Source organism: Atheta coriaria, unplaced genomic scaffold (assembly GCF_025399875.1).
Source record: "Atheta coriaria isolate IRGN ID8LTWV9N9 unplaced genomic scaffold, Caltech_Dcor_3.1 hic_scaffold_8_pilon, whole genome shotgun sequence".
NCBI classification, from domain to species: Eukaryota; Metazoa; Arthropoda; class Insecta; order Coleoptera; family Staphylinidae; genus Dalotia; species Dalotia coriaria.
Window position 1 is genome coordinate 1,289,657 of NW_027045450.1, and position 27,564 is coordinate 1,317,220.

At 40.6% G+C, this 27,564-nt stretch overlaps 4 protein-coding genes across 10 annotated transcripts; 2 read left to right on the forward strand and 2 right to left on the reverse strand.

Annotated features, from left to right (window-relative positions):
* Positions 1-1,295: 1,295 nt before the first annotated feature.
* Positions 1,296-8,279, reverse strand: p120ctn (adherens junction protein p120). 6 transcript variants are annotated; one of them, XM_065310039.1, is made up of 9 exons: positions 8,138-8,279; positions 7,652-7,720; positions 6,969-7,049; positions 6,639-6,704; positions 6,465-6,506; positions 4,715-6,333; positions 3,707-4,653; positions 3,507-3,608; positions 1,296-2,496 (listed from the first exon to the last, which is right to left on the reverse strand). In XM_065310039.1, the coding sequence occupies exons 3-9, from the start codon at positions 6,998-7,000 to the stop codon at positions 2,359-2,361; spliced, it is 2,946 nt and encodes a 981-aa protein (XP_065166111.1). In that variant the 5' UTR covers positions 7,001-7,049; positions 7,652-7,720; positions 8,138-8,279; the 3' UTR covers positions 1,296-2,358. The 6 variants fall into 6 exon arrangements, 5 of the variants coding, with proteins under 5 accessions (XP_065166111.1, XP_065166113.1, XP_065166112.1 ...); XR_010549588.1 differs by having other exon boundaries at positions 2,299-2,496; positions 2,846-3,608; XM_065310041.1 differs by lacking the exon at positions 6,969-7,049.
* Positions 8,280-8,942: 663 nt separating this feature from the next.
* AP-1mu (adaptor protein complex 1, mu subunit) lies at positions 8,943-11,041 on the forward strand. Its single transcript, XM_065310044.1, has 5 exons — positions 8,943-9,096; positions 9,165-9,314; positions 9,527-10,297; positions 10,356-10,712; positions 10,771-11,041. The coding sequence occupies exons 2-5, from the start codon at positions 9,273-9,275 to the stop codon at positions 10,867-10,869; spliced, it is 1,269 nt and encodes a 422-aa protein (XP_065166116.1). The 5' UTR covers positions 8,943-9,096; positions 9,165-9,272; the 3' UTR covers positions 10,870-11,041.
* Positions 11,042-11,067: 26 nt separating this feature from the next.
* Arf4 (ADP-ribosylation factor 2) lies at positions 11,068-12,470 on the reverse strand. Its single transcript, XM_065310045.1, has 4 exons — positions 12,193-12,470; positions 11,787-12,049; positions 11,600-11,725; positions 11,068-11,445 (listed from the first exon to the last, which is right to left on the reverse strand). Exons 1-4 carry the CDS (start codon positions 12,257-12,259, stop codon positions 11,359-11,361), a joined length of 543 nt encoding a protein of 180 aa, XP_065166117.1. The 5' UTR covers positions 12,260-12,470; the 3' UTR covers positions 11,068-11,358.
* Positions 12,471-13,158: 688 nt separating this feature from the next.
* Positions 13,159-18,977, forward strand: CRMP (Collapsin Response Mediator Protein). 2 transcript variants are annotated; one of them, XM_065309387.1, is made up of 7 exons: positions 13,159-13,587; positions 15,390-15,669; positions 15,728-16,143; positions 16,731-16,942; positions 17,079-17,631; positions 17,929-18,055; positions 18,123-18,977. In XM_065309387.1, exons 1-7 carry the CDS (start codon positions 13,549-13,551, stop codon positions 18,197-18,199), a joined length of 1,704 nt encoding a protein of 567 aa, XP_065165459.1. In that variant the 5' UTR covers positions 13,159-13,548; the 3' UTR covers positions 18,200-18,977. The 2 variants fall into 2 exon arrangements, with proteins under 2 accessions (XP_065165459.1, XP_065165458.1); XM_065309386.1 differs by lacking the exon at positions 16,731-16,942 and adding an exon at positions 16,323-16,555 and having other exon boundaries at positions 13,162-13,587.
* Positions 18,978-27,564: the final 8,587 nt, after the last annotated feature.

Consider the following 27,564-nt stretch of genomic DNA (forward strand, 5'->3'; position numbering starts at 1 on the left):
ATAGTAAACGCAGTCATAGATTGCACACGAGCACGACGTTTATTGTGTGTCTCATTGGGACACAAATATTTGTTTACGCATATTACGATTATTCCAGCCGATATTTACACTCGACTACTCCCAAGTGCAATATGCTGCAATGCTCCGCCATTATTACACGCTCGTGCAACGGACGAGAAAGTAAAAACAAACGCAATAACGCTTATTGAATTGCATTGTTCGCTTCGACTGCGCTGTATTACCCCAATGTTAATGTCGTAATTCTGCTAACAACACTTATAAATTAATCACGTTAATTCAAAACGGTGTAAGGTTAGTTTTCATTGAGTTGACAACTGTCACTAGCACAAAAACCGTAACCTTGAAGGTCATAAATGTCATTTTACGTAAATGATAAATTAAATTTCTTGTAACCTGAATTATCACAATTAAATCACATGATAATCATATCTATACACAAATAAAACGATTATTTGTTAAACTTTCCAGAGTATTCTTTAATTATTTTCATGCTTCCCATTTAACACCGCACTGATAATGAAATTGTTTGGTTTGGATTCGTGTGTGTCGTGCACAAGTTATGAATCATATTAGGAAACACGATTTTCCACGGAAATCTTGATAGGTTCATCGCCTAGAACAAGATGAAATATTCATCGATTTCGACGCGTTTTATTATCGATATCCGACTTGAATGACACCAATGTCACCATCTTGTTGAAATATTCAACGTTTTCATTCACTTCCAGAATGTTATTCGGTTGTTCCACTTGTTGGTTGTGCCAGCATGGAATGATTTAATTATTTCGAGTATACGAATATAATATATGTAATTGGTTTCGTGGTAATTACAAGCTTCAACTAATATAAGTAATAAGTAATAACTTATGAAGGTAAATATGAAAAAGGACATTGAAATTCACTTACGTCAACAATAGTACTTGAAAATCGTAGATTGTAATGAAATTAGAGATTCGGTGCTGAATGCATGAAAGTAGTTTTCCATTTGAACGGAAAATAGAGGAAATTAGATGTATGAATGTTCTAATGGTTGTTTTATATCTGCGCCTGATCAGTTGACAATCATGGGAACACATACGCAACGCAGGTTGCCTACCTAACCGTATACGTCAAGAGGCGCGTTTATGCAACCCACATCACTTTTTGCAGACATAAAAGTAAATACAAGTTAATTTAATACAAAAACAATCAAAATGCACGCAAAATTGTTCGTAAAAGTACAGAAAATCAATGTTTCCTCAATCAATATACTAGAATTAACAATAAAAACCACGTTGTACTTTTTAATATATTTATAAATGTGTATATCGATTATAAGTTAAGTATATAATAAATTTATTTCAAATAAACTGTATGTAAAAAAACAATAAAATAAAAAAATAGTTACAAATATACGATAGATACACAAGACAAAGAAATAAAACAAAAAAAAAAAAAGAAGACGACTCATGACGAGCTTGCATCGGGAGCGGGCGAATAATAAAATAATAAAACTTATTTAAATCATCATCATGTAAAAATCATATATAAGATACAAAAAGAATCTATATCATCGTTATGTACAGCAATTTCATTTGAAGCTCATCACAGTAAACACCACGAACTAAACATTTAAGAATAGAATCATTAAATAGAAATCATTTTCGGTGTGTATATGTATAAAATTAACGCCGTCAATCATACGCAATTGTTTTACAAATAATTTTCTGCTTGTTTTGCTCGTTTACATAATAATTTCTTATGAATCAGTGCATTATATATCCGAACATGCGACAGAACATTGATATATAATATTAACAGGCGCAGCATCAGGCAGGCTTTTAGTTGGTTTTGTTTGTTTCTTGTCAATTCTTGTTCGTTTGTTATCTTCGAAACTTAAAACAACTCACTTCAATATGCATATCGAAATCATATCGTAACAATGCTCTATAATTTATATCATCATTTATAAGTGATATACATATCTCTCATTATGTACTCGTGTGTATCGTACTGTACTATGTATTTCGTTAAGGTTTGTGAGTGGAAATATCCAAACAAACTTGTTGCCAAATTCGAGAATTAGCCAAAGTCGTAACGAAAGTTCGGTGCAAGGATTTGATGAGAGGAGGATATGAATGAATACATACAATAGATTAGATGCGAATTTCGAACTCGGAAAGGAATCAATCAATGTCTCGCTCACTAACATTATCCCTAGTTTAGTTAGTAAATCATGGTCATCACTATACCCTATTCAAAAGTGGAAAATTTTCTCGTCTTTCTGCTTGTATCCGGTTTCTTTTTGGTGTGTTGTGTGTGTGTAAGAGTGTGAATCTGTGTGTGGCAAGATGGCGTCTAGACCCAGGAGTCCTTGCCGGCGGCGGCGTTCGCCGCTGTAAGCGCCTGATGTTCATCCAGATGATTGGCGTTGCCGAGACTCGGCTGCCGGTTGCGTTTCTTGTCCATATTCACCTGCGCATAGAGCGGCTCCGGCTGTAAACAAAACAAAAACAGCGCTAAAATACAGCCAAAGCACCCGCATATCGCCCACAGTTTAAAAACAGCGTTAATATTGTCTAAGTAAGTGCATGCATGTGTACAGGTGAGTGTGGTGGTACAAGTGTGGTGTGTGTGTTTGTGAGTGGTGAGATTTTTGGTGGCGATGAGCGCTGGGCAGGGGCCTCTCGTTTGCTGGGCAGCAATGTGTCGCAGTGCAGTGCAGTAAACCAAAGGCCCCGAGCAGCTCTCGTCGTATATTATGCTTGCGTAATATGATTAATTTGCTTTTTTGCATTGATTTTTTTTTTTGGAAGTGATTTTGCTGCGGCGTGTCTGTGCTTACCTGGGGCCTAGGAAGCCGGCGTGCACGTGCGTTCTGCTGCTGTCAGGGCCTTCGCTCACTGCCCCTACCCTCCCCTCGCACTCACTTCGATTAAGAATTCAACGAAGGGATCGAATAAATCTATCTAGCTAACAATTCAACTCAATCGCTCTGCCAAACTCGAGCTCCAAAACAAATCTGAATGATATAACAATTTCGTTTACAGATTACATGTACATATTTGGAATATATTCGTATATTTAGGCTACTTGTTTTCTTGTTAATGTTACGTTGTCGCTAAATGTTAGGTAGTTTAAGTCGTATGTGTATGCTGTACATGAACATCGAGATGAGTAATTTTATTTCTTTTCGTGTCTTGTGTCTTTTGGTAGTACGCCCGTTATTAGTACAATAGTAGGTAATAATACTTGTTTGTCAGTTTCGCCTGCGCGATGAGTTAGTGTTGAAAATATTGAAACATCCCCCAGAGCAAACACTAGCTTAGTATTAATTAATATTACTCTTAGCCTGAATTGTTGTGTTTCGTTTTTTTCCCCCACGTCTTCGTCGTCGTCTTTTGTTTACTTTAAGTGATTAAAATACGCTTCTTTTTAAAGAGAATTGACTCGTTTCGACTTTCGGATACGGGGCTCGTGCACAACGGGCGTGATTAGTGACTTACTGGAGGAGGGTTTGGGCCCGGGCCGGGAGGGTAAGCCCTAACGCCCCCCATAGGGGGTTGTAGGTCTGGGTATGCCATGTCAGCCATGGGGATGTCCTCGTTCTGCAAAGAAGGCTTCAGCTAGCGTCTGATCTACATACATAGTGTGCACAGAGAGAAAAAAAAAAAACAAGTCAGGCTGCAGCGTGTGGTGCGCTTACCCGCTGGTAGACCGGTGCGCCGCCGCCGCCGACGGCGTTTGCATTCCCGGGTGCGGCCGAGGGGCGGGCGGCGCTTGCATTTTGCGCGCCCGCACCGCCGGCATTGCGCTTCATCGTGCGATCCTCGTAACGCGTGCCGCTCTGCGACGCCATCGGTCGGTTGAGCGTGCTGTTGGCGTTGTTCGGGGAATTGGGCCCGGCGTTGCGCGCCGCCACTGTCTTCGTGACAAACTCCTGCTCCTTCCAGCCGTGCTTCTTGTAAACGTCGCGCAGGTCCTGATGCTGCCACATTGTGAACAACACCTGCCCGGCGAACTTGAGCACGCGCGGCGTGTACTTCTGCTTCTGTTTGGTGATATTCATCAGGCGCTCAACGCCGCCTGCCTCTAGGAGTGATCTACTAAACTCGGCGTTCTTCTTGATCACCTCATTAAGTGTCGCGAGGACGGCCGCAATCGTATCATCAGATGTGGCCTGGTCGTGTTGCGCGTTACCGGAGGGTAACTTCTGGACCAGATCTCGCATCGCGTATTTACCGATGAGTTCCTTATTGCGGTGGTCAATGGCGAGATTGCGTAGAGCTGTCGCAACCGCACAAACCACCCGGTCGACTTCCATACGCAGTAGTTCGACCAAAATGGGTAAACCTTTTTCTTTTCGTACAGCTGCGCGAATTTCAATACTTGGCTGCCAGTAACAAGCTGCTAGATTTTGTAATGCGCCTGCTGCCGCCTCCAGGGTCTCCGGATTTGAGCAGCTCTGCAGCAGGGCGAGATACGACTGCACAACTTCTGGTTGCCAGAGTAATTCTGTGCCTCGTACGACTTCCCCTCGTGATGCTGCGCTGTTTGAACCAATCCCAGCTGCCCCAACGTTGTTTTCCTTCACGTCTGAAGAAGCTGCGTCCTTTTTCTTTTTACTTCCCCCAAAACAACCTAAATTTTCACCTGGAAGCATTAAAAATTAAAGATATTGTTAAATAATTATGGTGTGGAATTAAAATTTTACCTTTAGAGTTGTTTGCAGTGACACGACTCTGTGTGGGTAAAGGATTCTTGTCGTAGTTTGGATCCTCGACCTCCTGACACCGATAAGATAAATTTCTTAAGATACAAACGCAATTCTCTACAATCTTATTGCCTATATTCGACTTGTCTATGGCACAGCGCACAACAAACAACAACGCATCCACAAGCCCATCACAATCGCGCAACTTCTTCCGCGCGTACTCGCCCGCCGAGCTGACATTGCGCAGCACGCCGGAGGCGTTCCGGAACACCGTCGACCAGCACGTCTCGCCGGTATTGCCCGCCGGGTCCCAGCCCGAGTGCGGGATAATAATATACGTAACAATAACCACCACGCCGTCGTCAATGATGGCGCGCTTGAGGTCCTCGCAGGAGGACATGTTCCAGATAACGCCGGTGACGAGCTCCTTGATTTCCGCCTCGCTCGAACGTCGCAGTAGATTTATCAGCGCGGGAATTCCGCCGGCATTCTTGATGGCGCGTTTGTTTTCGTCGTTTTGCCGACCGTATGACAGATTGCGCAGCGCGCCGCATGCATTGCGATACACCTCGATGCTCTCGTGATTGAGCAGCTTGACTAGCGGCGGGATGCCGCCGAGCGCGCGTGTCTTCTGCTTATTTGGATCATCCATGTAGCAGAGATGCTGCAGGTAGGCCGCCGCGTTCGCCTTGATGACGTTGTTGGGGTTGTTGAGAAAACCGATCACCTCGGTCAGATTGGGATCACGCCAGCGCATTCCACGCTGGTCATCATCCCCGCCGCCGACACTACCAGGCGACGCCATTGCATGCGCACGCCCGTGTGTCGGGGGCGGCATACCAATACCATGCCCGTGTAGGTTCATCTTACTCATGTGTTTCTGAAGTTCTTCGTCTTCGAACATAGGCAACGCGGCGCTGACGGGCACATTGAGGCTTTCATCATACGGCCGCGAGACATATGTAGGACCCGGGTGTGGTACGGCTGTACCATAAGGTGAGGGTGAGACATAACCATAGACAACAGCAGGATCATCCTGATAGGGATCAAGAATAGGTCCGCCCGGTGAGGGCGTAATACGATAGTGTTCGTCTACATCATACCCAGCTGCAAGGTACGCGCCAGCCGTCTGGGCGTTCAAAGGGAGCGGAGAAGGTGCACCACTATGTTCGCTAGGACTTGGCGGTGTGCCAGGACGCTCCGCCCCCGCGGGATAACCCATATAGGTGCCATAGGCGTTCGGGGGCGGGTAATGTTCATAGTCCTGATAGTGTGGATGTTGGTGGTACTGTGAGTACATGTGGTGTGCCGGCTGCTCCATGTAGTCGACGTACTGGGAGTGCGGATGCGTCGGTAATGTGGCGTGCGGATGTGGATAAGCGCCGATCGGCACCGGCACGTATTCGGCTTGCGCGCCGTCCGCGCCGAGCTGCTGCACTTCCCGGACGACCTTCGTCACGGTCGTCACCTGCTGCGTCGTCTGTTGTTTGTGACTCCGCACTAGCGGCTCGTCGCTGTGCACGGACATGTGGCTGGAGTTGGGCGAGTGCTCGGAATGACCATTGCTGTGCGCGTGGTAGACGCTGTCGTTGACAGATACGCCGCCGGTATCTTGTCCCCTGTAATCACAAACAAGCACATCACGTCACCAACAATCATCGACTTCTTCCTCTAATCACAAAACCCAAGTTAAAACTTGTTTATTTAGCTGTTAATAGCTAAGACAAACGGAAAAAAGTCTAATACTCACTTGTAGTGCGGCATATCGGAGGCTTTGTCTGGCAAAACTCGCCTAAAATAATAACACAAAATGAATGGTATGTGTGAATGATCGCTGGCGCACCCGATAATAAAACATTACGTGACATGGTGACGCTTTGCGCAGATGAGTGATGCGAAAAAAACAATCAAAACATCGTCATACCTTTGCGTTATCTGCGTGTGGGTTACGCTGTGCTCCTGCCGTTGCTCAACACGTCGATTCACAAGCCTGTCATCAAAAAAACCTTCGCCTTTAGCTAACTTTTCACCAAAAATATGCGACAAATGCAAAAACAACACACACACCTCTCGAAAAACCAACAATTGCTAAGCATGCAAACGTGTAACTACACTTTCTGAAACCGAATTAGACAGATAAGACATCTTATCTCCCAGTATTTTTATTTATTTTAGTCATCTCAGGTTTCAGATAATGTGCACACAACAAGTTCAAAAGTAGGATGTTTGGAATGATGGTCGAGGAGTTACTTACAGACAAGAATCCATAAGCTGATTAGTAGACATCGTGATAGCGAGCACCACCTTGCCGGTTTTGATCAAAGTTTCGTGTGCCCTGTGTTCCCCACATGCAAATACACCAGGTTAGGGTTAAGGGCTAAGCCATGTTAAGCGAAATGCGTACTGAGAGCATTTTTATTAGCTGAACATCACAAATCACGCAATTGTTTGTTAAATTATTAATAACTTATTAACGCAACATGTTAGAGAGATAATTCTTTCAGAAATCGATTCTGTATTAAATTCCTCATCAAATTAAGCAAGAATTAAAAGGTTTGTGAGTTTTATACCAAAGTTATTGACGAATAAAGTGCAAACTTAAGGTGAATTAATGTAATTATTGGCTGTAAACTCAACAAAAAGTTATAATAAATTAATTTTATTGTTAGTTAAATGTTTACTGCTTGAATTTGTTATTATTAACTTTAAAACTGCATTTTTTGTTTCCAAATGTGTAAATTTGCAATTTTACACACCCAAATGACAAGAGATGGTTGTAATTTACGCGTTATTATAGAAAACTCCACTTTTTTGTTAAATTTAACATAAAATAGTAAATATTTTAAGGAATTTAATACAATATGAATCAGTTTTAATTATTTACTTGGTTATTTTTAGCATTAAGTGTGTTTTAAGCAGTGTAGGAAAGATATTTACCTTGCTGTGAGTTATTGGGAAGTCAAGTCAAGTGGTTCTGGCGTTTTCTCTCATTTTGTGGATGCATTTCTAAAATTAAACAGTTTAAACATAAAATATCTAAGTACGAGTAAATGTAGTTTTATATGTGACTTGCAGATGAGAGCAAAAAAAATCACAGGTAATTAAAGTCATGGCGGCACGGATGGCCACCGACTACCGTGTGTCGCGTTTGCATTACGCGGCGATTTTTTTTTTATTGCAACGCATTCGAAATTCAATTCGCGATTCGCCGATTCGCGAATTTTCATTTCAATACCACGGGTATTACGGGGCGGGGCGAACCGTGTTTACATACTACGTGCACCGAGCGTAGTAGTAGCGCCCGCCGCTCATGCAATAGTAATAATGCAAAGACGAATGCGAAACACACAACTAGATGAGTCGAGGAAGTGTGCAGGTATGCACCGCGAAATACTACGCAGATAGTCAGAATGTATGAATTACCTTGTTCGCTCCGGTTGCTCTTTCCTGCGTGTATTGAATCCGGCGAAAATGGAGACTACGTCACCAGAAAAAAAGGGCCGCCGATCTCCACCTCGGACGCCGCTGCCGCAGCGCACAACTCGCTGTTCGCCGCCCCGCACGCACGCACGCACGCCGATCCCTGGCGGCCGCCGCACCGAACGGATTCGATCGCTTCTCGCTCCGATCCGTGCGGTCACATCACACGCGCGCCCGCCGTTCAATCCCCGTGCGGTGTATGAGGAACATTTGCGACTCTCGCGGATGCGATCTGCGATGCGGTGCGCGAATTATTCGGACAGGGATGCGGGCACCGAACGCGACTAAAGCGGGCGCAGCGGGCGCGCAGGTTCAACGACAGGCAGACGGAGCTGCCGCTGCGCGAACGGGACACACTCACTCCCACTCACGGTGCATGATGGGTAAATAGAAGATCGAATGCGACGCCCGATGCACCACAACTATCCTCACACGCGCAATTTATCACCCAACATTTAAAACGAATTATTTTATAGTTAAATCATTTATAAAACCGCTGATTTCTCATCAGATTCATACGTTTTCTGTAACAAATGAATGTCGTTTTGAATGCGCCGCCATTTTGTTTTACACGTCGTCTACGAATGCGGTGTTGCCACGTACTTTAAGGTGTAACACTGTCAAGACAAAAAAATATATTTAATTAATAACACACAATACAAAACAATAAATATTATCAACCATACTATCACAATCAATTCTTTAAATGTTGTTATTATTTTTACATCCTAAAACATTTAAAACTTTGTATCCGAAACAATATAATATGTCACTGTGGCATCGTTGCCTTTCTGTCAACCGGTCAAGTTTTCGGATTGTCTTGTCACATCGCCACAAATTGTACACTGAATAAATGATAAATGCATGCAACACCAGCTAATCGCATTCGTGATTAACCAAAGGTGTGTTCATGCATTAATTTACACGACCTGCTTACGCTAACCATCATTCTGATTCGATTTGCTTTCAGGTGGAACCAACATGGCTGTTGTTTAGAGAGACAAGTGAAACAAGTGAGCGACGACGACTGATTTTGTACAGGTGTTTTTACGAATGTTGAGTGTTAGGGACGTTCAGGATGTCTTCTTCAGCTATCTTTATTTTGGACGTGAAGGGGAAGGTATATTACAAATTATTTCACAAGTAAAACAAAAATATTGCATAATTTGCTAAAAAATATAAGAAATATTGCTTAATATTAACATATTCTTATGTTTTTAACAAAAAATGATGTAGAATTACTGCAGGAATATTATCCTGAAAGAATTTTTATTTTATCTCTTATACTTTTTGAGTTATTTAAGAAAAACTATAAATTTTGTTACTTTTCAGGTGTTAATATCAAGGAATTACAGAGGAGATATTGACATGGGTGTAATTGAAAAGTTCATGCCTCTGCTGATGGAAAAAGAAGAAGACAGTATGCTTACACCAATTTTACAAACAGCTGAAGCCACCTTCAGCTACATCAAAACCAACAACTTGTACATAGTGAGCATAACGAAAAAGAACGCCAACGCGGCGCTCATTTTCGTATTCCTGCACAAAATCGTGCAGGTAATGTCCGAGTACTTCAAAGAACTCGAAGAGGAAAGCATACGTGATAATTTCGTCGTCATTTATGAACTGATGGACGAATTACTTGACTTTGGCTATCCGCAAACCACGGACAGTAAAATCCTTCAAGAGTACATCACTCAAGAAGGCCACAAGTTGGAAATACAGCCGAGAATCCCCATGGCTGTGACCAATGCAGTGTCATGGCGCTCCGAGGGTATAAAATACCGAAAAAACGAAGTTTTTCTCGACGTAATCGAATCGGTTAATCTCCTCGCCAATGCAAATGGCAATGTTCTACGGAGTGAGATCGTCGGCGCTATTAAAATGCGTGTTTATTTGTCTGGCATGCCGGAATTGCGGCTGGGGTTGAATGATAAAGTATTATTTGAGAGTACAGGGCGCGGTAAGTCGAAGTCTGTCGAGTTGGAGGATGTAAAGTTTCATCAATGCGTGCGCCTGTCACGGTTTGAGAATGATCGCACTATTTCGTTCATTCCACCTGATGGCGAGTTTGAATTGATGTCATATAGACTAAACACGCATGTAAGTATTATATTATTTGATATTTAAGCAAATTTTTGATATTTTTTTGTTTTTGAAGGTGAAACCTTTAATTTGGATCGAATCGGTGATTGAGCGACATGCGCACAGTCGTGTTGAGTACATGATTAAAGCCAAGTCGCAGTTTAAACGACGTTCAACAGCTAATAACGTTGAGATTATTATCCCGGTGCCTGCTGATGCGGACTCGCCAAAGTTTAAGACTACAATCGGTAGTGTTAAATACGCTCCGGAGCAGAATGCGATTACATGGTCGATTAAGTCTTTCCCAGGTGGTAAGGAATATCTGATGAGGGCGCATTTTGGTTTGCCTAGTGTTGAATGTGAAGATCTTGAAGGCAAACCGCCGATTCAGGTTAAATTTGAGATTCCGTACTTTACCACTTCTGGTATACAGGTATAACCTACAATTTCTAATGTAAAACAAGTTATTTATGTTGTTTTTAACTCTTTAGGTGCGTTATTTGAAGATTATTGAAAAGAGTGGCTACCAGGCGCTGCCATGGGTGCGCTACATAACACAAAATGGCGACTATCAGCTCCGAACGAACTAAAGTCTATCGTCGATGGCTGCAACTTACTTTCACGTTTTACTACGTTTCTATTATCAATTTTTATGTTTTGTGCGCATTATTATGTCGATTGCAATATACGAGTCGTTTGAATATATGAATAACTGGCACAATATTACAGAAAAATGAAATAAAAATACAACATATTTTAAAACTGTTGCGACATATTTGACAGCGGCATTCGTCTAAATTTTGTATTTTTCTTATTAAATACTTACATAAATCACAAAGAGGAATATTAGAAATTAACTTAAGAATAACATGTTTCAAATGCTTAATATGTACCAATTTTAATTACTAAATTTTGAGGAAAATCCGCCAATCACAAACCAAAAACGTTACATTAAAGAAGTGCTGATTCGACGGAGATTCGTTATATGAAAAAACAAAACGCATTATGCTTTATATATAAGAGTGTGTTGTGTGTTAACTAAAACGCAGTTGGCATGCTTATTTCTCGGCTGGTTGAGTTTACTTCTTAGCCAACTCATTGGACAACCAGTCTAGACCCTCATACAAACCTTCACCTTGGGTGGCACATGTGGACTGGATATACCACTGGAAATATTACAAAAGTTAAGAAAAAAACACAAAGTTGGTAATGAAAATGGCGGATGATGAGTTGTTTCATTGGTTGCCTATAGTGACATGTGAAAAATCACATTTTGCGCAATAATTTACTCGTGCAAAATGAGCAAATTTTATTTCTTACTTGACGATTACGTAGCTGATTCAACTGTAGAAGATCTGTGAGTTCTGCAGCATTCATGGAGTTTGGTAGATCCTGCTTGTTGGCAAATACAAGCAGCACTGCATCACGCAGTTCGTCCTCTTGTAACTAAACAACGCAAATGTTAATATTTTCCCTTCTGTATGATTTTAAATGTGATTATACTGACCATATTCTGTAGCTCCTTCTGAGCTTCCCCAATCCTCTCCCTGTCATTGGAGTCCACCACAAAGATAAGTCCCTGAGTGTTCTGGAAGTAGTGACGCCACAAAAGACGGATTTTATCCTGACCGCCGACGTCCCACACCGTAAAGCAGATGTTCTTGTACTCGACAGTTTCGACGTTGAAGCCGATCGTTGGAATCGTCGTCACAATCTCGCCCAACTTCAATTTGTACAGGATTGTGGTCTTGCCGGCAGCATCAAGCCCGACTAAAACAATCACATCAATCAGTCAGGCATTGGCAGGCAATCATGCGTCGCAATCCGCAATCACAACTTCACTTCGATAATGTGTACATATTTGCAGCGCAATTTTATTGATAGGTGTAATGAGTCACACATAACCTCCTTACCCATCAGAATGCGCATCTGCTTCTTGCCGAAGAGCTTCGTGAGGACGCTGGATATCGTCAGGCCCATGATGGTGGCGTGCGGCGGCTTTCCCTGCGATTGAATCGGTCGTTGTAATTGCGAAAATGCGCCACTGCCACGTCGTAACGAGTGATACTGGTGCGGTGCGGCTGCTCGTACCGAACTTGTATACACACCGTGTGAATGACGCCGACACAGTCGACACTGCGAGCAGCGCGACTACGCGTACAAATACGAATTTACGAAATGTATGAAGTACGTGTACGTACTTCGCGGCGATTGAGATAAAGCCTAGCATGCGGTTGGGCTATATATGAGTGAAAATCGGGTGAAATGATTCATTACTGAAGAATACACACAATGCCACGTTGTTTCTTCCACGTTGGAATCGCCAACACAACAAAATTGAATAATGCAATAGTTTCACAAAATAATTTCATCAGTTTTATTATTGTGTATTCATTGTACAACAGAAAATTACATTAAAATATGTTTTTAATGTTTAAATAGTGAAAAAAGAAGGTTGTGTAGATTTTTGTGCTGTTTGGGTTGCATACCTATCAGGGGAACACAACTGTCAGCCAGAAAAGAGGGCAGCACTGACCAAAGTTATTGTATTATCTTATAAAAATAATTAAATGATTATTAAATAAACACTGACAGTAAAATGAATTTAATGGTCATAAAACCCATAAACTTTGTTTAATTTACGATAAAACAGCAATAATTATATGCAAGACAGCGTTTTTATACTGGATTTATCATTTTAAACTTGAACTTGCATCGATAAAACATAATAAACTAACAGTAAACTCAATTTCTATAGAAAAATTATGCAAAATGTTTGTCAATGCTCGCGTCGCGGAAGAACGACGCACGATATCGTGCGCGTTGAATTTTCCCGATTTTCCATCCACCCGCATTCGCATTCGCAGCAGCAGTAGTAGCGCAACCAGCAACAGACAAACGCGCATAACGGGGCGACCGCCGACTTCCCTCAACAAAACTCCGCTAGTTCCTATCCGAAACTGGGAGCTGTTGAAGTGCGAGTGAGTTGCAGTAGAGTCTGCAGTCGACGCCGCACGGTTGGCCGATCGTACGAACAACGCACGCAAGTTGAGTTAACGTAACGGTGCGCTGTGCAGTACATACGGGCGTTGGAAACAGAGAACCTCGCCTGACTTTGTCCAACGCGCCAACGAGAAACGTCGCAGTCGCGATCACACCGCGTTCGAAAGCGGCGCAACTGAAAAATCGCGCGCTCTGGTTTTATTTTGTGCTGACAGCCCGTACATCTTCAGTGAGTTGTTGCTTCGTGCAGTGATAAAAACTTCAAGATGAGCACGCCGGTGAAAAAAGTCCCCATTCATTTACAGGTATGAAAAGCAGCTGCGTGGTTTTATATACGTTTTATTTTATTCGCAAGACACCCACGTTCGCAAGCTGCGTAAACAAAATTCCTCCATACAATAGAAAATTACATATGATGTAAGATGTGAGCAGTAGAATTGGGGAAAAAAATTCTGGATGCGCGTGTCGTGCCGCCTTCGCCGGGAGATTATTGATTTTACTCCCATTCCTGCTGGAACGCCCTGTATTCCCGGCCGGCGCTGCTAAATTGATCAACCGGCGTACTCACACTCACTCACACGGACAAAACCCGGCACAACCGAAATGAAAAAAAAAACCGGACGCGTTTTAATTAAACATAACATTACGGCGCGCTTGGTTATCAATGCGTTAATTCCTAATTAAACGTGTTTTAATTATGGCGTGTTTTAAGCATGCGCAGGCCGTTATGCGTGCGAGAGTGCTAATAAATACGCTAAATATAACTGCGCACTTTTATCCAGACGTGTGCAAGTCGGAATAGTCAAATAAAATAGACGCCGGTTTATTTCGGGCGGCGCTTTCTTGGCGTTGGTAAAATTTTCGTACCGGTATTTATCACGTGGGGTGCGACGCTGGTGTATGTTGGGTTGTATATTAAAGTTCGTCACCCTGCTCCACCCCGTTCGATATTGTGATGCACGTGTGGGTAATGTGGGTATTATTGCGGCGTGATTTTCAGCACGATTAGGCTGTTATCACGCAATTACACTCAGACGTTGTTTCCAAGTTCGGTGCACCGAAAAACTATCGAAAGGGGGCTGTTAATCGATCGTTTCCATCGCGTGAATAATTTATTAAGCGTCCTGAGAGCCTTTTCTAGTTAAAAATATATACTGCTTCAATTTGTGACTTATTTCGGTTTGTTTGACAATATTTTTCGATTGAAAACTGTTTCGTTTCGTTCGTTGACTTCGCTGACTTTGCATACACTGCGCAAGTTCATGTCTCTGTGAGTCCAAAGCAATCAAAGTCATCATAAACCTCGTTCATCTGTTGACTATTCTCATTACTTTGAAGTTAACTGAGTTAACTTTGAAAAAAGTGAAACTACACTTTCCAAATAAACATCTGCAGCGATTCTGTCCCAGATTAAACGTATTAGACTGGTTTTGTTCATTTTTAGACTTGAATTTAGTACACAAATAAAACTAATTTGTTGTACAATGAATACTCTTTTAATTTGCGAGTTAATCATGTGTGACTTTAGTTGTGCATTGATCCGACACGCCTAGTAGGAATATATTGATACTGCGCATGCGCGTGTTTAAATATCGCGCCATTGGAATACTAAATAAGAAGATAAATAATGAAAAATATCTAGATTAAATAAATAAATAACTGCTATTGTATTCTATTCTATTCTATTCTACTTATTTGTTGACCGTGTTACATATAAATAGCCTCATCATTATCTTGAAATGAAAACTCAAACAACGAATATTCCACTTTCCCGCTTTGTGTTACGATTAATTTTTCACTAATTAATTATACACGCGCCAGTGGAGAGTAATAGATGCCCACCGCCCACGAATTATGAAAGTGAACACACAGCTGTTGAACCCTTCAATTACCGATTTGGGATTTTAGGCTACGAGTTGCTACTTGATAAATTTATGCTTGTTTTGGACTATTTCCCACGATATTGTTAATATTTACATGTTAAAAGTCACACGTGGTGGTGTTCAAGTGAATAAAGTTTGTATTTTGGGTACCATAACCTAAAATCTTTGAGTATTTTGTATAAAAATTAAGTTTACTATTATTAAATACTAAAATTTTATTTTAGAGCTCTCAAAATCGTCTGATTATCAAAAATGGCAAAGTTGTCAACGAGACAGGCATCCTGGAAGATGACGTCTTCATCGAGGATGGCATCATTAAACAAATCGGAAAGAATCTCATCATTCCAGGCGGCACGCGTGTTATTGACGCCCGTGGCAGGTACATCCTCCCCGGAGGTATTGATCCGCACACGCATTTCGAGTTTGACTTCATGGGCACTCGCTCCGTTGACGATTTTTATCAGGGGACCAAAGCCGCCATTGCTGGTGGCACCACCATGATAAGTAATAAAACATTAACTACCTATATTCATGCATATTATTAATCAGTTATAATTTATAGTCGACTTCGTGTTCCCCAAGAAAGGCGAGTCCATCCTGGACAAATACCACGAATACAGACAAAAGGCCGACGATAAAGTCTGCTGCGATTATGGGCTTCACGTATGCCTCACGTCGTGGAATGACCGAGTGCGTGACGAGATGAAAACGCTGTGTCAGCAGCACGGTGTGAATTCATTCAAGATGTTCATGGCGTATGACTTCATGCTCAACGACGAGGAGCTGTATTCAGCGATGGAGGCCTGTAAGAATCTGGGTGCGCTTGCTCAAGTCCACGCTGAAAACGGATCAATTATCCGGAAGAACGTCGAGAAACTCAAGGCGCAAGGTGTTACCGGCCCCGAGGGACATGAACTATCGCGTCCGGAAAGCGTCGAAGCCGAGGCAGTCAATCGTGCATGCGTTATTGCCAAGGCAGTAAGTAAACAACTACACAATACACGCTTTATATCCACACACAAACACATTATAAACAGTTTCTTTTGCGTTGAACGCGCCGAATCGGTTCGGTTTACCGTTTTAACGACCGAGATATTGCTCCAGTTGTTTTCCGTTTCGTTTGTTGTTTATTTTCCATCGGGGGGGTCTCATTCTAGGCAGATAGTCCGCTGTACGTTGTGCATGTAATGAGCAAGTCGGCTGGTAATGTTATAAGAGAGCACCGTGATGGCGGCGCACAAGTGTGGGGCGAAACACTGGTTGCCGCGTTGGGCACCGACGGCAGCCATTACAAGCACACCTGTTTCCATCATTCCGCTGGGCATATACTGAGCCCGCCATTACGGCCCGATCCCACAACGCCCGGATATCTGATGAATCTTTTAGCACAGTAAGTCGTTCGGGTGCTCTAATCAATCACCGGTGTTTTTCTACTAACTTGGGGCTTTGGGACTGTTTTCACACTGGCTTTTACATAATACATATTCATTGCCGCGTGATACCCGCATTGGAATTGGTTGTGATGTGGTTACAACTGTTTGGCTTGCGTTTGTTTGCTAATACAGGTCGAGGCACCGCTGTGCATTGACAACGTCACCACAGGCGAGTCTGGCGAGGTGATAAAGGAAGCTCAAGCGAATGGGCAGATTGTATACGGGGCGAGCCACGTGCACAATTTGAGCATGATTGGCAACCCCAATGTGATCTACACCATTGCTTCGCCGCCCTTGCGGTCGAATCCGGAAGCTCCCGAAAAGCTCTGGGACCTGATCGCATCGTAAGTCCGCTTCACTAACACTTCTAACATTCATTCATTCGCCACGCACGCTGCATGCATGACTAATACATTTATTAACATACATTACTGTGAGTAGTTTATGGCCGGGCGGATGTTTGAATTGGTTGTCTTGCAGGGACGTGTTGCAATTGACCGGAAGCGATCATTGCACGTTCAAAAAGGAACAGAAGGCGATGGGTCAAGGCGACTTCTCCAAGATCCCCAATGGTGTGAATGGCGTCGAGTCACGCATGGCTGTCATCTGGGAGAAAGGTGTACATTCTGGCCTGATTGATCCCAGCCGTTTTGTCGCCATTACAAGCACCAACGCCGCGAAACTCTTCAATGTTTATCCACGCAAGGGATGTATTGCTGTTGGATCTGATGCTGACATTGTCATCTGGAATCCAGCAAAGACACAAACCATCTCCGCGCAGACTCACCATCTTGCTGTGGATTTCAATATCTTTGAGGGAATGGTTTGCCATGGCGTACCTGAGTTTGTTATTGTCAACGGACGAGTTTGCGTTGACGATGAGAACCTGCGCGCTGTGCAAGGCCACGGTACATTTGTGGAAACTCCCGTGAACGCTCCGTTTATCTACGCACCAGAAAAATTGGAGGAGATCTTTGAATCTAAGAAGAATGGAGTTTTGGACGAAGTTGAACTTCATAATAAACTCGCAAAGGTAAACTAATGGCGCTGTAGTCGTATTGCATCATAACTACAATTTACAATCTAATCTTCTCTTGTTTAGTGCGTTTTGTTTGTGTTGTATAACATTGCATAATGATTACATGCTTGAATGTGCCCTTTTTTAGGTCTTATCTATTATTAGTCTCCTCCTTTTTTTGTTTGTCCTTCCTGTAACACACTTTCGTAGTGGTGGTGCTGGCTGTTACATCACGTTTCACTTAGATAACGTTTAGCAGATCTTTTGGGGAGACATGTTTGCGTTAAACACGCATTTTGTTTGTTGATAAAGATCGAATTCGAGCCGAAGACGTGCTTTACTCCAACACTGCCTGACTCGGCCATTGGGACGCCATCTTGTCGAGGCGCTCGACCGGAAGGACAGCGCAACATTCAGGATTCCACATTTTCCATCAGCGGTAACAGTTCTTAACTTTCTAAATTCGTATTAATTAAATTGTTTAATTTGATTATTTTGTCCCGCAGAGGAAATGGATACCGAGCGAAAGTCCTGCATCAAAGTTAAGAATCCCCCAGGCGGCAAGTCGTCGGGATTCTGGTAGAGTTGATAATTGAGACGGATTCGTACCCGAATAGTGTTCGCTTCAGTTGTGCTTACAGAATGCTCCTCGTACCAAAGCCACTAATCTAAAGAAACAAAACCTTTTAATTATATTAAAATCTTCCAAGCGTTTGACGCGGACGAGAGTAGATTTTATATGATTCAGCATAAGCTATATATCGCAACTCGAATTAACTTATCAAACAGTCTAAAACACTAAGTTCACTCAGCCAGAAACCATCTCATCGTCACCAATTTAGCTAAAGAACAAAACGGGCACCTAGATCAGTTGCGATATTCGAATGAAACGTTTATGAGTTGTTTCTAGTTATTTAAACTCAGTTTATAGATACCTAAATATATAAATATTTATTTATGTTGAATCGGCGCGGGTCGATGAACGCTTGTTTGTTCTATTATTGAGATGCATCAATGTTATAAAATAAGTGTCGTGAGTCGTCGAAAAAAACTCTAAGAAAATGGAAACAAAGTAATTGAAACGTTTAAATTTTAGTTTAATGATTGTACAAATGGTATCCCAAAGATTTGCAAGATGTTGTTAGTATGTATTACATTGAAGACACATTTCATTATTGATTCATTTTTTATTAATATTATTATTAGAAGGTTTACTGTTAGATGATATTATTATCTACCATTTTGTATGTTGCGTTTGACGTCCATCCGCGGGCGTCGCGCGTATATCGATAAAAGAGCACATATTACATACTTGTATGGTTCATAACAAATAACAATTTTAATAAACAAATTCATTGATATTCATTCTATTTTATTCTCTTTTTGTCTTCAATTTTGATATTTTACTTTGTTTAAAAGCAATGTCAACTTTAGTTAATAAAAAGATCGCTAGATGGCGCTGCAATGCTGATTTATATATTTTTATGGGGATATATTAAATGCACTTTAGTTTAAATACAATCCACTTGAACAGCCGCACTTAAGTTTTCATACTTTGCACTAAGAAATTCATATTATGCACTATAGATTGTATAACTTATATTTTAACACAATGCACTTATATATTCAGGTTTAAGCTTAAATTTGTTTTGAATCAACTTTTTAAATTGAAACTTTATAATTTGTGGTGGTTAGGTAGGCTACCTTGTCTTGTATTATTTGTGGGGCGGTCGGGGGGTTGGGGGGTGGTGGTTAGGTAGACTACCTTGTTTGGTATTATTTGTGGGGCGGTGGGGGTGGGGATGGTGATAGAAGGGGCCGGTAAAGAGTACGGCACGTACTTAATACTGCAAGTTTTATAAGACATGTAATTTAACGAACTTTATTTTTTCTTTGGGAGATAGATCATTGTTAATACAATTGAATCAGGAGGAAATATATGGCGATGGTACTTTTGATAAAGTGCCAAAAATATTTTATCAACTGTATACGTGGCACGCTAAAGTAAACAATTCTTATCCGCCATGCATATATTTCCTACTGCAGAGGAAGAATGCAAGCACGTATGGGAGGATGTATGACATTTTGCAGTTTTGCAGTTGATTAATGCATAGTGGCGCGCTCTATTGGCGAATGTTTGGTTAAGAATACGGCACGTACTTAATACTGCCAGTTTTATAAGTGCAAAGTATTAATTTCATAGTGGAAAGCATTTTATTCAAGTGGAATTATTTTTTCAAAGTGCAAATATTTATTTTTAAGTTCAGTTCTGTATTTTTAAGTGCAAGCATTAATTATAAGTGCATTTAATGAATTGACAAGTTAAAAATCGAAAAAATAAAGTTCGTTTAATTACATGCCTATTTTTATAGCCGTAATAGTATACAATACGCCGTCTAGATGGCCATAGCTGCCCGCCAGTGAAGAATAAATGATAAAACGAAACATGTTGAAACATGTTTTGAAACTTATCTCCGCGCACGATTGCCTTTGTTTATATTGCGATTCTCTTGTACACAAACGAGTTTTTATGCTACGCTCGCGCTGCAACGAATAGTTTGCACAATATTCAACGAAATTTTATTATGGAACATCCTGGATAATTAATCTCAGCGGGTCAACTCTTAGTTTCGCTAAGAATTCATAAAACAGACCTTCATTTCCGCGGTATTATGTTATCTTTGTGAGTTTGAGCAAAGAAAGTGTCTCTCGGGCGACCGCTGAAAAGCAGAACACTTTTAGACATACGTATAAAATGAAAAAAAAAAGAAAATCATGGCCGGAGATAAAAGGAGGAAAAGTCTGAAGGACGTCGCTGCGCGCTTATCCTTATCCAGCGTGTCACGCAACGAAAATATTTAACTTGTTGCGGTTTGTTCTCGGATTACTGTTTGATGAAGGTTGACCCTTTTGCGTTTCTAATTTCCTTGTCGCACATATTCACCTCGACTCACCGAAACCATACACCGTGGAATATTCCACATTGACTGCATTGTCAACCATAAAAGAGCGCAGAAAAACCATCGAGAAACAAACAAAAAGAAGCCTCCTTTGTGCGTTTTCCACGTATTTTCCTTTCTGGAGGAGAATAGCGGTGAACAGGAGCGAAGTGCTTGGCAAGCAGCTTGTTGGTGACATTGACATACTCTTAAAACTCGCCTCCGAACGGAAATTGGGCTAAAAGACGAATATCTCAATTAACTACGTGACGTGTACGAAAATCGGAGCTTATTTAGTTATCGACGTTCGTCGCCTTCTGCCCGGATGACAAAAACGGCACATTCGCAATCTATTCCACGGGGCGAATTTATTCATGAATTGTATAGTGAGTCAAGTGTAAAACGATATTTAGGTGAGCCAGAGCTGGGGTTTGCCCAAATTGCGTTCCGCCGGTGTGGAAAATGTGCGTGATGCGGTGGTTTTTTTTTTCTTCATCTTACAAACCGAACACGAAAAAAATCGACGAAGACAGCGCAAAACAACGCCGAGAAATCTCATTATAGTGCGTTGTGCGGCTTAGATTGTCTTAGAAAAACTGATTTCGTAAAACGTCGGTAAACGCGAGACAACTGATTCTACGAATAGCGAATTTTATTTGAAATGTCATCGTTCGTAATAAACTTGAAAATAATACGAACGCTATAAATAGATGCCAGATGCAATGCTGCTGCATAGTCTTGTATTGCTTTGAAAGAAAAATACGCGCTTCGAGGAGCAAAAGCAAAGAAGCAGATTATTCTTATTATTATTATTACTATCGCTTGTTTCTCTCAAAGCCGGGCGGAGAGATGCTGGAAGCGAAAGCCGCATATGCAGAGCATAATAAAAACCTATCTAATATGATACCGAGTGAAGTAATCTGATTTTGTCTACGCGCGCGTGGAACAAGCGCCGCGAAACAGCGCGATCCCGCCGCCGGAACCGGGATCACATAAAATCCACGAGCATATGCTAATGTCGCGTAACAAAGCATAAAACATCCATGTGTTAGGCAGTGTATGCAGTAAAGTACCACATTAATCGTGCTGGTATCCAGGATATAAATCAGCTCTTACCTTTTGACATCATTTTCAAGTGTTTGTGCTAGTTTTACGCTTTTTCAATGTTTTTCGCATATTTCAAGTTTAATTATAATAATTTCTATAATGGTAATTATTTATTTTATTGTTTTTACTGTCATCTAGCGGTAGATGTTAAAATAAACCTTTTACTGTCATCTAGCGGTAGATGTTAAAATAAACCTTTTACTTTTTATAGTTTTGCAGTTATTGTGATTTTTATGATTTTTAACATAAAATAGTGAAATTACCGACTGTTAAAACACAATTTCTATTAGGATATTTTTTGATTATGCTTTTTAATGGTGTTGTTTGTGATTTGGTTGCACCTGATGTTTAACTGCATCATTCTGTGTGTCTCTGGTGTCTTCTGCTTCGACCGCGAAATCCTCCAAGGCATTTCGGGTTGTAAATCCACTAAATTATGGTTTCCTGTGCAAAGAACGCATTCTGCAACGGATGCACAGATGCTATCGATCTTACAATCTTCCAACGTCAACTAAATTTGCATTTTATAAAAAATTTAAACAAAAAAAAAATTTTTTTGATAATTTTTAATATTTTACTTAAAAAACTGTAAAATTTAATTTAATTTGTGATGCAATAACATATTTAGCACTAAATTTTACTGTTTCCATTTGAATATAAGAAGAATACGAAATAATAATCAAGTTAAATGTCAAAGCGTCAAGTTCCACTCGTAAATCAGTAATTTATGCACCGCTATATAATATGTCTGAGAGCCGAGTAAGTACGCCGAGAAGAAAACGACTAATTGAAATAATAAACAGAATATTATACTGTCATACGCCGCAGCACGAAGACATCGCATCACATCTTCATGCAGGTCGCGCGCGCGCGGAATAAAACTTTTACGACTGCGAAGAAATTCGTCGATATAACGGTCGCGTCGTAAAGTTTTAAGGAGCAAAACATTCTAATACTGGGCGACGTCCCCCGTGGGGCGTTTCAGGGTACAGTTTTCATTTTTTCCATCGAATCAACCCTTGTTCCTCGCAATTCAATTGACCTCGACAATTTGTGATAAAAGCCGAGCGTTGCGGTCTCCAGAGAATTACGCAGAGAAGAAAAAAAACGTATTTTATACCAAATTCAATTAGTCAAGATTACGCGCTCTGAATTGCTATGAATGTTGAGGAATTATTTGTTCGGGAAGTTTGGTGTTAGGTCAATTAATGTTGACACATGCTGAGTGGTCGGTTAGTTAAACAATGAAAGGGTTGCCTCGATATTCGGCTATCTTGGACTTAGACAAATATTAGGGCTTGATTGAGGAGCATCCGGCTGCAAACTTTGCGAGGATAAGATCGTGTGAATTATTTGATTATTACAGTCGCATTCCTGCTCAAACAACGTGCGGGAAACTTCACAAACTGGAAGTTGAGTTGATTTAAGTGTTCTGTTCCGGTATTGGATAAAAACGTTTGTTTTGCAAATGCGGTTAGGTCATATGGGGCACGAGGGATGTGCGATACACCAGCGTAATGCAAACGTATGGAAATCTTTCCGCTTGCTGTGATTCTCTAGTGAATTGTCGTTTTTATTTTCATTTGAATATTTTTACCATTTTCGGGCAACACGCGCGCGCGCACAATTCGTTTCCGCTTTAATCGCACCGAGGAGAGGAATAAAACAGTTGCGCAAACCGAGTGCAAGAATTACGACGACGGGAATCTGCAAAAACTTAGTTTTAAAATGTCACAAGGTGTTAGGTACTTGAAGGAATTGTGAGGTTAGTGTCAAAATGGCGCATGGCGGAAATTTAACTAACCTCAAACTTTGAATTTTAAGAGGATTCGTTTATTTAATTATTTTCTCATCGCTTTTGAAGGAAACTATATTAAAATAATGAACTTGTAACGTTTTTATGTATAAAAAGTGATTTAATCTTGTTTATTCCACCAAAAAATGTTTTTTTCATCTGTTACATGACCTAACATAGTTATGCAACCAATGACACAACATTTTTTCGCCTGGAAAAACAAAAAAACAAGTTGAATAAATCAATCCAGATTACATATGTGCGGAGCCATAAAATATAGTTTTGTTTGTTCATGCAGAAGTCGAAGCCGGAAGCCGATCGGCAAACAGGCCAGCGAGCGCCGAATTCCTTCGGGGCGGTGTGCCGCGCGCGGAAGATAATTAATTAGTGTCCCATTCGGGATGAGGTTGCGCGTTGCTCGGTCAAGCGCGCACGAGTTCCATTTCTATTGTCCCCCCGCATCAAGCGAATCGAGAGACATGGCGGCGTATAATCGCGTTGCGTTACAGCATTATAGTCACGCAAACCCAATTCGCAATTCGCAATTCAATACGTGATATACGACCTGCACCACGCAAACAAAACAAAACACCAAGAACTCCCGCGCGCTCGCAACACAATCAATGTTTCTAATATTAATTTTCAATTATCTCCTTCAATACTTATGATTGACGGGCAACACAGTCGCCGAATTGCAATTTATGCTAATTCAATCCTTGATCATACGCTTGTTATTTGTGCATTTGCAATGTGCAAGCAATTACACGTTCATTAGCTATAACAGTAAACACCCGGACGCGGATTATGGACAATATGCTAATTTTGCGAATGCGATTTTCGGCCGACAATCAATATTGACCATCATGCACATAATATTCTTGTGGTGTAAACACGATGGGTTGCATACAGTAAAAAGAACTTGAAACGCGTAAAATTTAGTTTATTCAACCTGAAAATGGTGAAACTCTTGGTTGAAAAGTAATTAAAACTTTTTATTTGCGTTCCTGCAGTTTGTACAACATATACAGCGACTTTTTCCTCTTTTAAATTTAATTTCTGCTGTTCGTGCAAGCAGATAATAACAAAATTAGCATCGCATGCGCGGTAGGAGTTGAATTAAAAGCCTTTTATAGAAAATGGCGGAGTATTTATTTCGGCATTGTCAAGTAATCATTTTTGGTTGTTTTGTTGTTATTTTTAACGCAATATTTCATTCAATAATATAAAATTTCTTGATTTTTCTGATGAAAGAAATCAGAAGGCAAAAGAATGTAAACTTTTGAAACATTTCCATGAACTCATTAAAAATCTTTACGTTTTTCTGTCGTTTATAACTTTTACCTCTCGACTCGTTTATACTTTTGTGGCGTGTTGCAAATTATTCTCCACGAAACTTTCCCACCAACTTTTTTCCGCCTAATGACTATCATTAAATCTTCACGTGGTGACTTAAATAATATAATTTCTATTTATTTATTTATTTATTTAAAAAGAGAAAAGGTCAGTGGACTGTGTGGGATTTTTATTGAATTGTACGTTATCACATCGAGGCGAAATTGCATTCCGATATATTCTCTTTATCGCTTTTATCCGACGCCGTCGCAAACAATGAGCGGCGCGCGCGCGCGGGCTATTCAAACGAATTATTTCGAATGATAAGAGAAATGATATTTTCCAGTCGAGATAAAAGCGAGCTCCGCGTGCGGATCGTATTATATTCCAATTTGCGAACACGTGCGCAGCACGATGCGATACGGATCGATTGAGTTTCTCGTCGCATCTCTGATCACAATAAATCAACCGGCTTCGGTGCAATTGTATGGAGTCGGTCAGCAAGCGGAAATGGAGACGGGCGGCGTTTTGATAGTAATTTATTGAGATTTAGATTTGGACCAATTGCCAAAATTAGAACATTTGGTTTTTTGGTTATACTACAATTAAATAAAACGTAAAAATCTGTTTTTTCTTAATTTTCGTGCAAATTGTTGTTTGTTTCTTGGTAATTTTCATACCGGATGTCAATGGCGGCTGTCAAAATTACAAAATATAGTTTCTAAGTTGTAGTACAACTTTTTAAACCAAAAATCATGATTTGCTACACATTTTTGGGTAAAAACTTAATTTTTGTAACCAAATCATTTTATTTTCTAATTTTTTTGCAATTTTTAAACCGGAAATTAATTGGTTCGGTCCAAATAGCAAAATGACATTTCTAGGTTATAATACAATGCAATAAACCAACAAATCATTTATTTTCTTCCTAATTTTAGTATAAAACCTACAAAAATACAATTTTTTTAAACTTTTTGTACCGAAAGTCAATTTGTTCTGTCAAAATTACAAATTTTAAATTCTAGGTTATTAATAGAAGTCAATTAACCATAAAAAAAACTTTTTTGTTCTAATTTTTACGTATAATCTACAAAAAAGTCACTTTTTTCAAATTTTAATTCAAAACCAACAAAAAAATATTTTTTATAATTTTTATATCGGATGTCAATTGCCTGGCGCAATTTCCATTCGTATCCGGCGAGGCATAACGACGCCCCCAATTCTCCCCCCACCCCACCAATGCAACTCCGCAATGTGAGCGTAATTAATTCGACTTTGTTATCGCGCCCGACCGACGCCGACACGCAGATAAACGTGCGGTCGGCAGGTCTGCGGTGGCGGCGGCGGTAAACCGAATCCAATATTTGTGATTGTTTCGAAATGACAACCGGCAAACACGAAGCGTTTAACGAATGACTGCGCACGTCTCCAACTGCACACCCCCTGCGTTCGCTGTTTATCCAACGAAATATATTGTTAACAAAATAACCTCAGACAATTTGCAACATATTACTATACCTCTACACCAGGTAACTGGTACTTGTTACAAATGTCTCTCGCTTGAAATTGTATTTTATTTATGGATTTGCTCGTCCATCCGCATTGCATCGCGGTAACTCGAGAAAAATACTTCGCAGCGTGTAAGGAATTTCCTTTGCTTGCAACTCTTGTTTGTGGGGGTGAAGAAGATGGGAATGGGGTCGGTTCAATTTTGCGGGAACTATGCTTTGCGGCCGATAAAAATACGCGCGCGGCGCGCACCGCGCAAGTTACGACTTTTATTATAAACTACTCGCACCTGCAACGCGCACATAATTCGATGTAGCGTTATGCCGTTAACGTCCAAGTTAAAGTTGAGTTAATGTGTAACTTCTCGTCGTGGAATTTCCATGTTCGTTCGTTTTCCATGCGTTGTGCACTTCAATTGGCGTAATTTATGCTCTTCAAACTTATTTGTGAAGAATTTCGCTAATTATCACTTAATTTCTGTGTTTTTCTTCTCATTAAAACTTCGCAGTGTCTACTCGCGCGTGTTAAACTAAATAACAGTTAGTTATTTTACTCCGGGGAGAAATTTCAGTTTACATCATAGAATTTTTAGTATTTAATTTAAACTTTGTTGTGGTTACGTGTGGTGTGCTTACAAAATGTACAAAAGTTTACTCTCACATAAAAAATCTTTTTACATTAATCATAGTGTTAAAAACTATTTTTTTACAACTACATAATAAAAAAATAATAATTATGTTATAAAATGAACATTTTTTGATATTTTTCACATTTTAACACGTAATATATTGAATTTTTTTATTTTTTCAATTTTTTCATTTTTCCGGGTAGGAAATGAACACACGGTGCACGTGGGGCAGCAAAAAGATGATTTTTAATTAAAAGTATTCAAATAAACGGCTTAAACTTAAAACAGCTCGGCATATTATGACGATGTAAAGTTTCGCACTCATCGCTCCCGAATAAATAGACACTTAAGAGTTGCAAACTTTAAAGAGGAAATTAATTAGTATTTGCACATCGTACGTGGCGGCTCAGCCATCGGCCCAGCCGCGCGGAAATGGCCGAAGTGAAGCACCTGTATTAATTAAAATTAATCGTACTCGCGTCGCGGAGAGAGGTGCAATGTGCACTTTTCCGGTTCCTGCACGTTCCTGCAGCGGCGAAATCTTTAGAAAGGTTATTTCACGTTTAAGCAGTCTTACAACGGGCGCAAAATCACGAACTAATTCCACCAACGGAATTTCATTTAAAACTTGCTGTTAT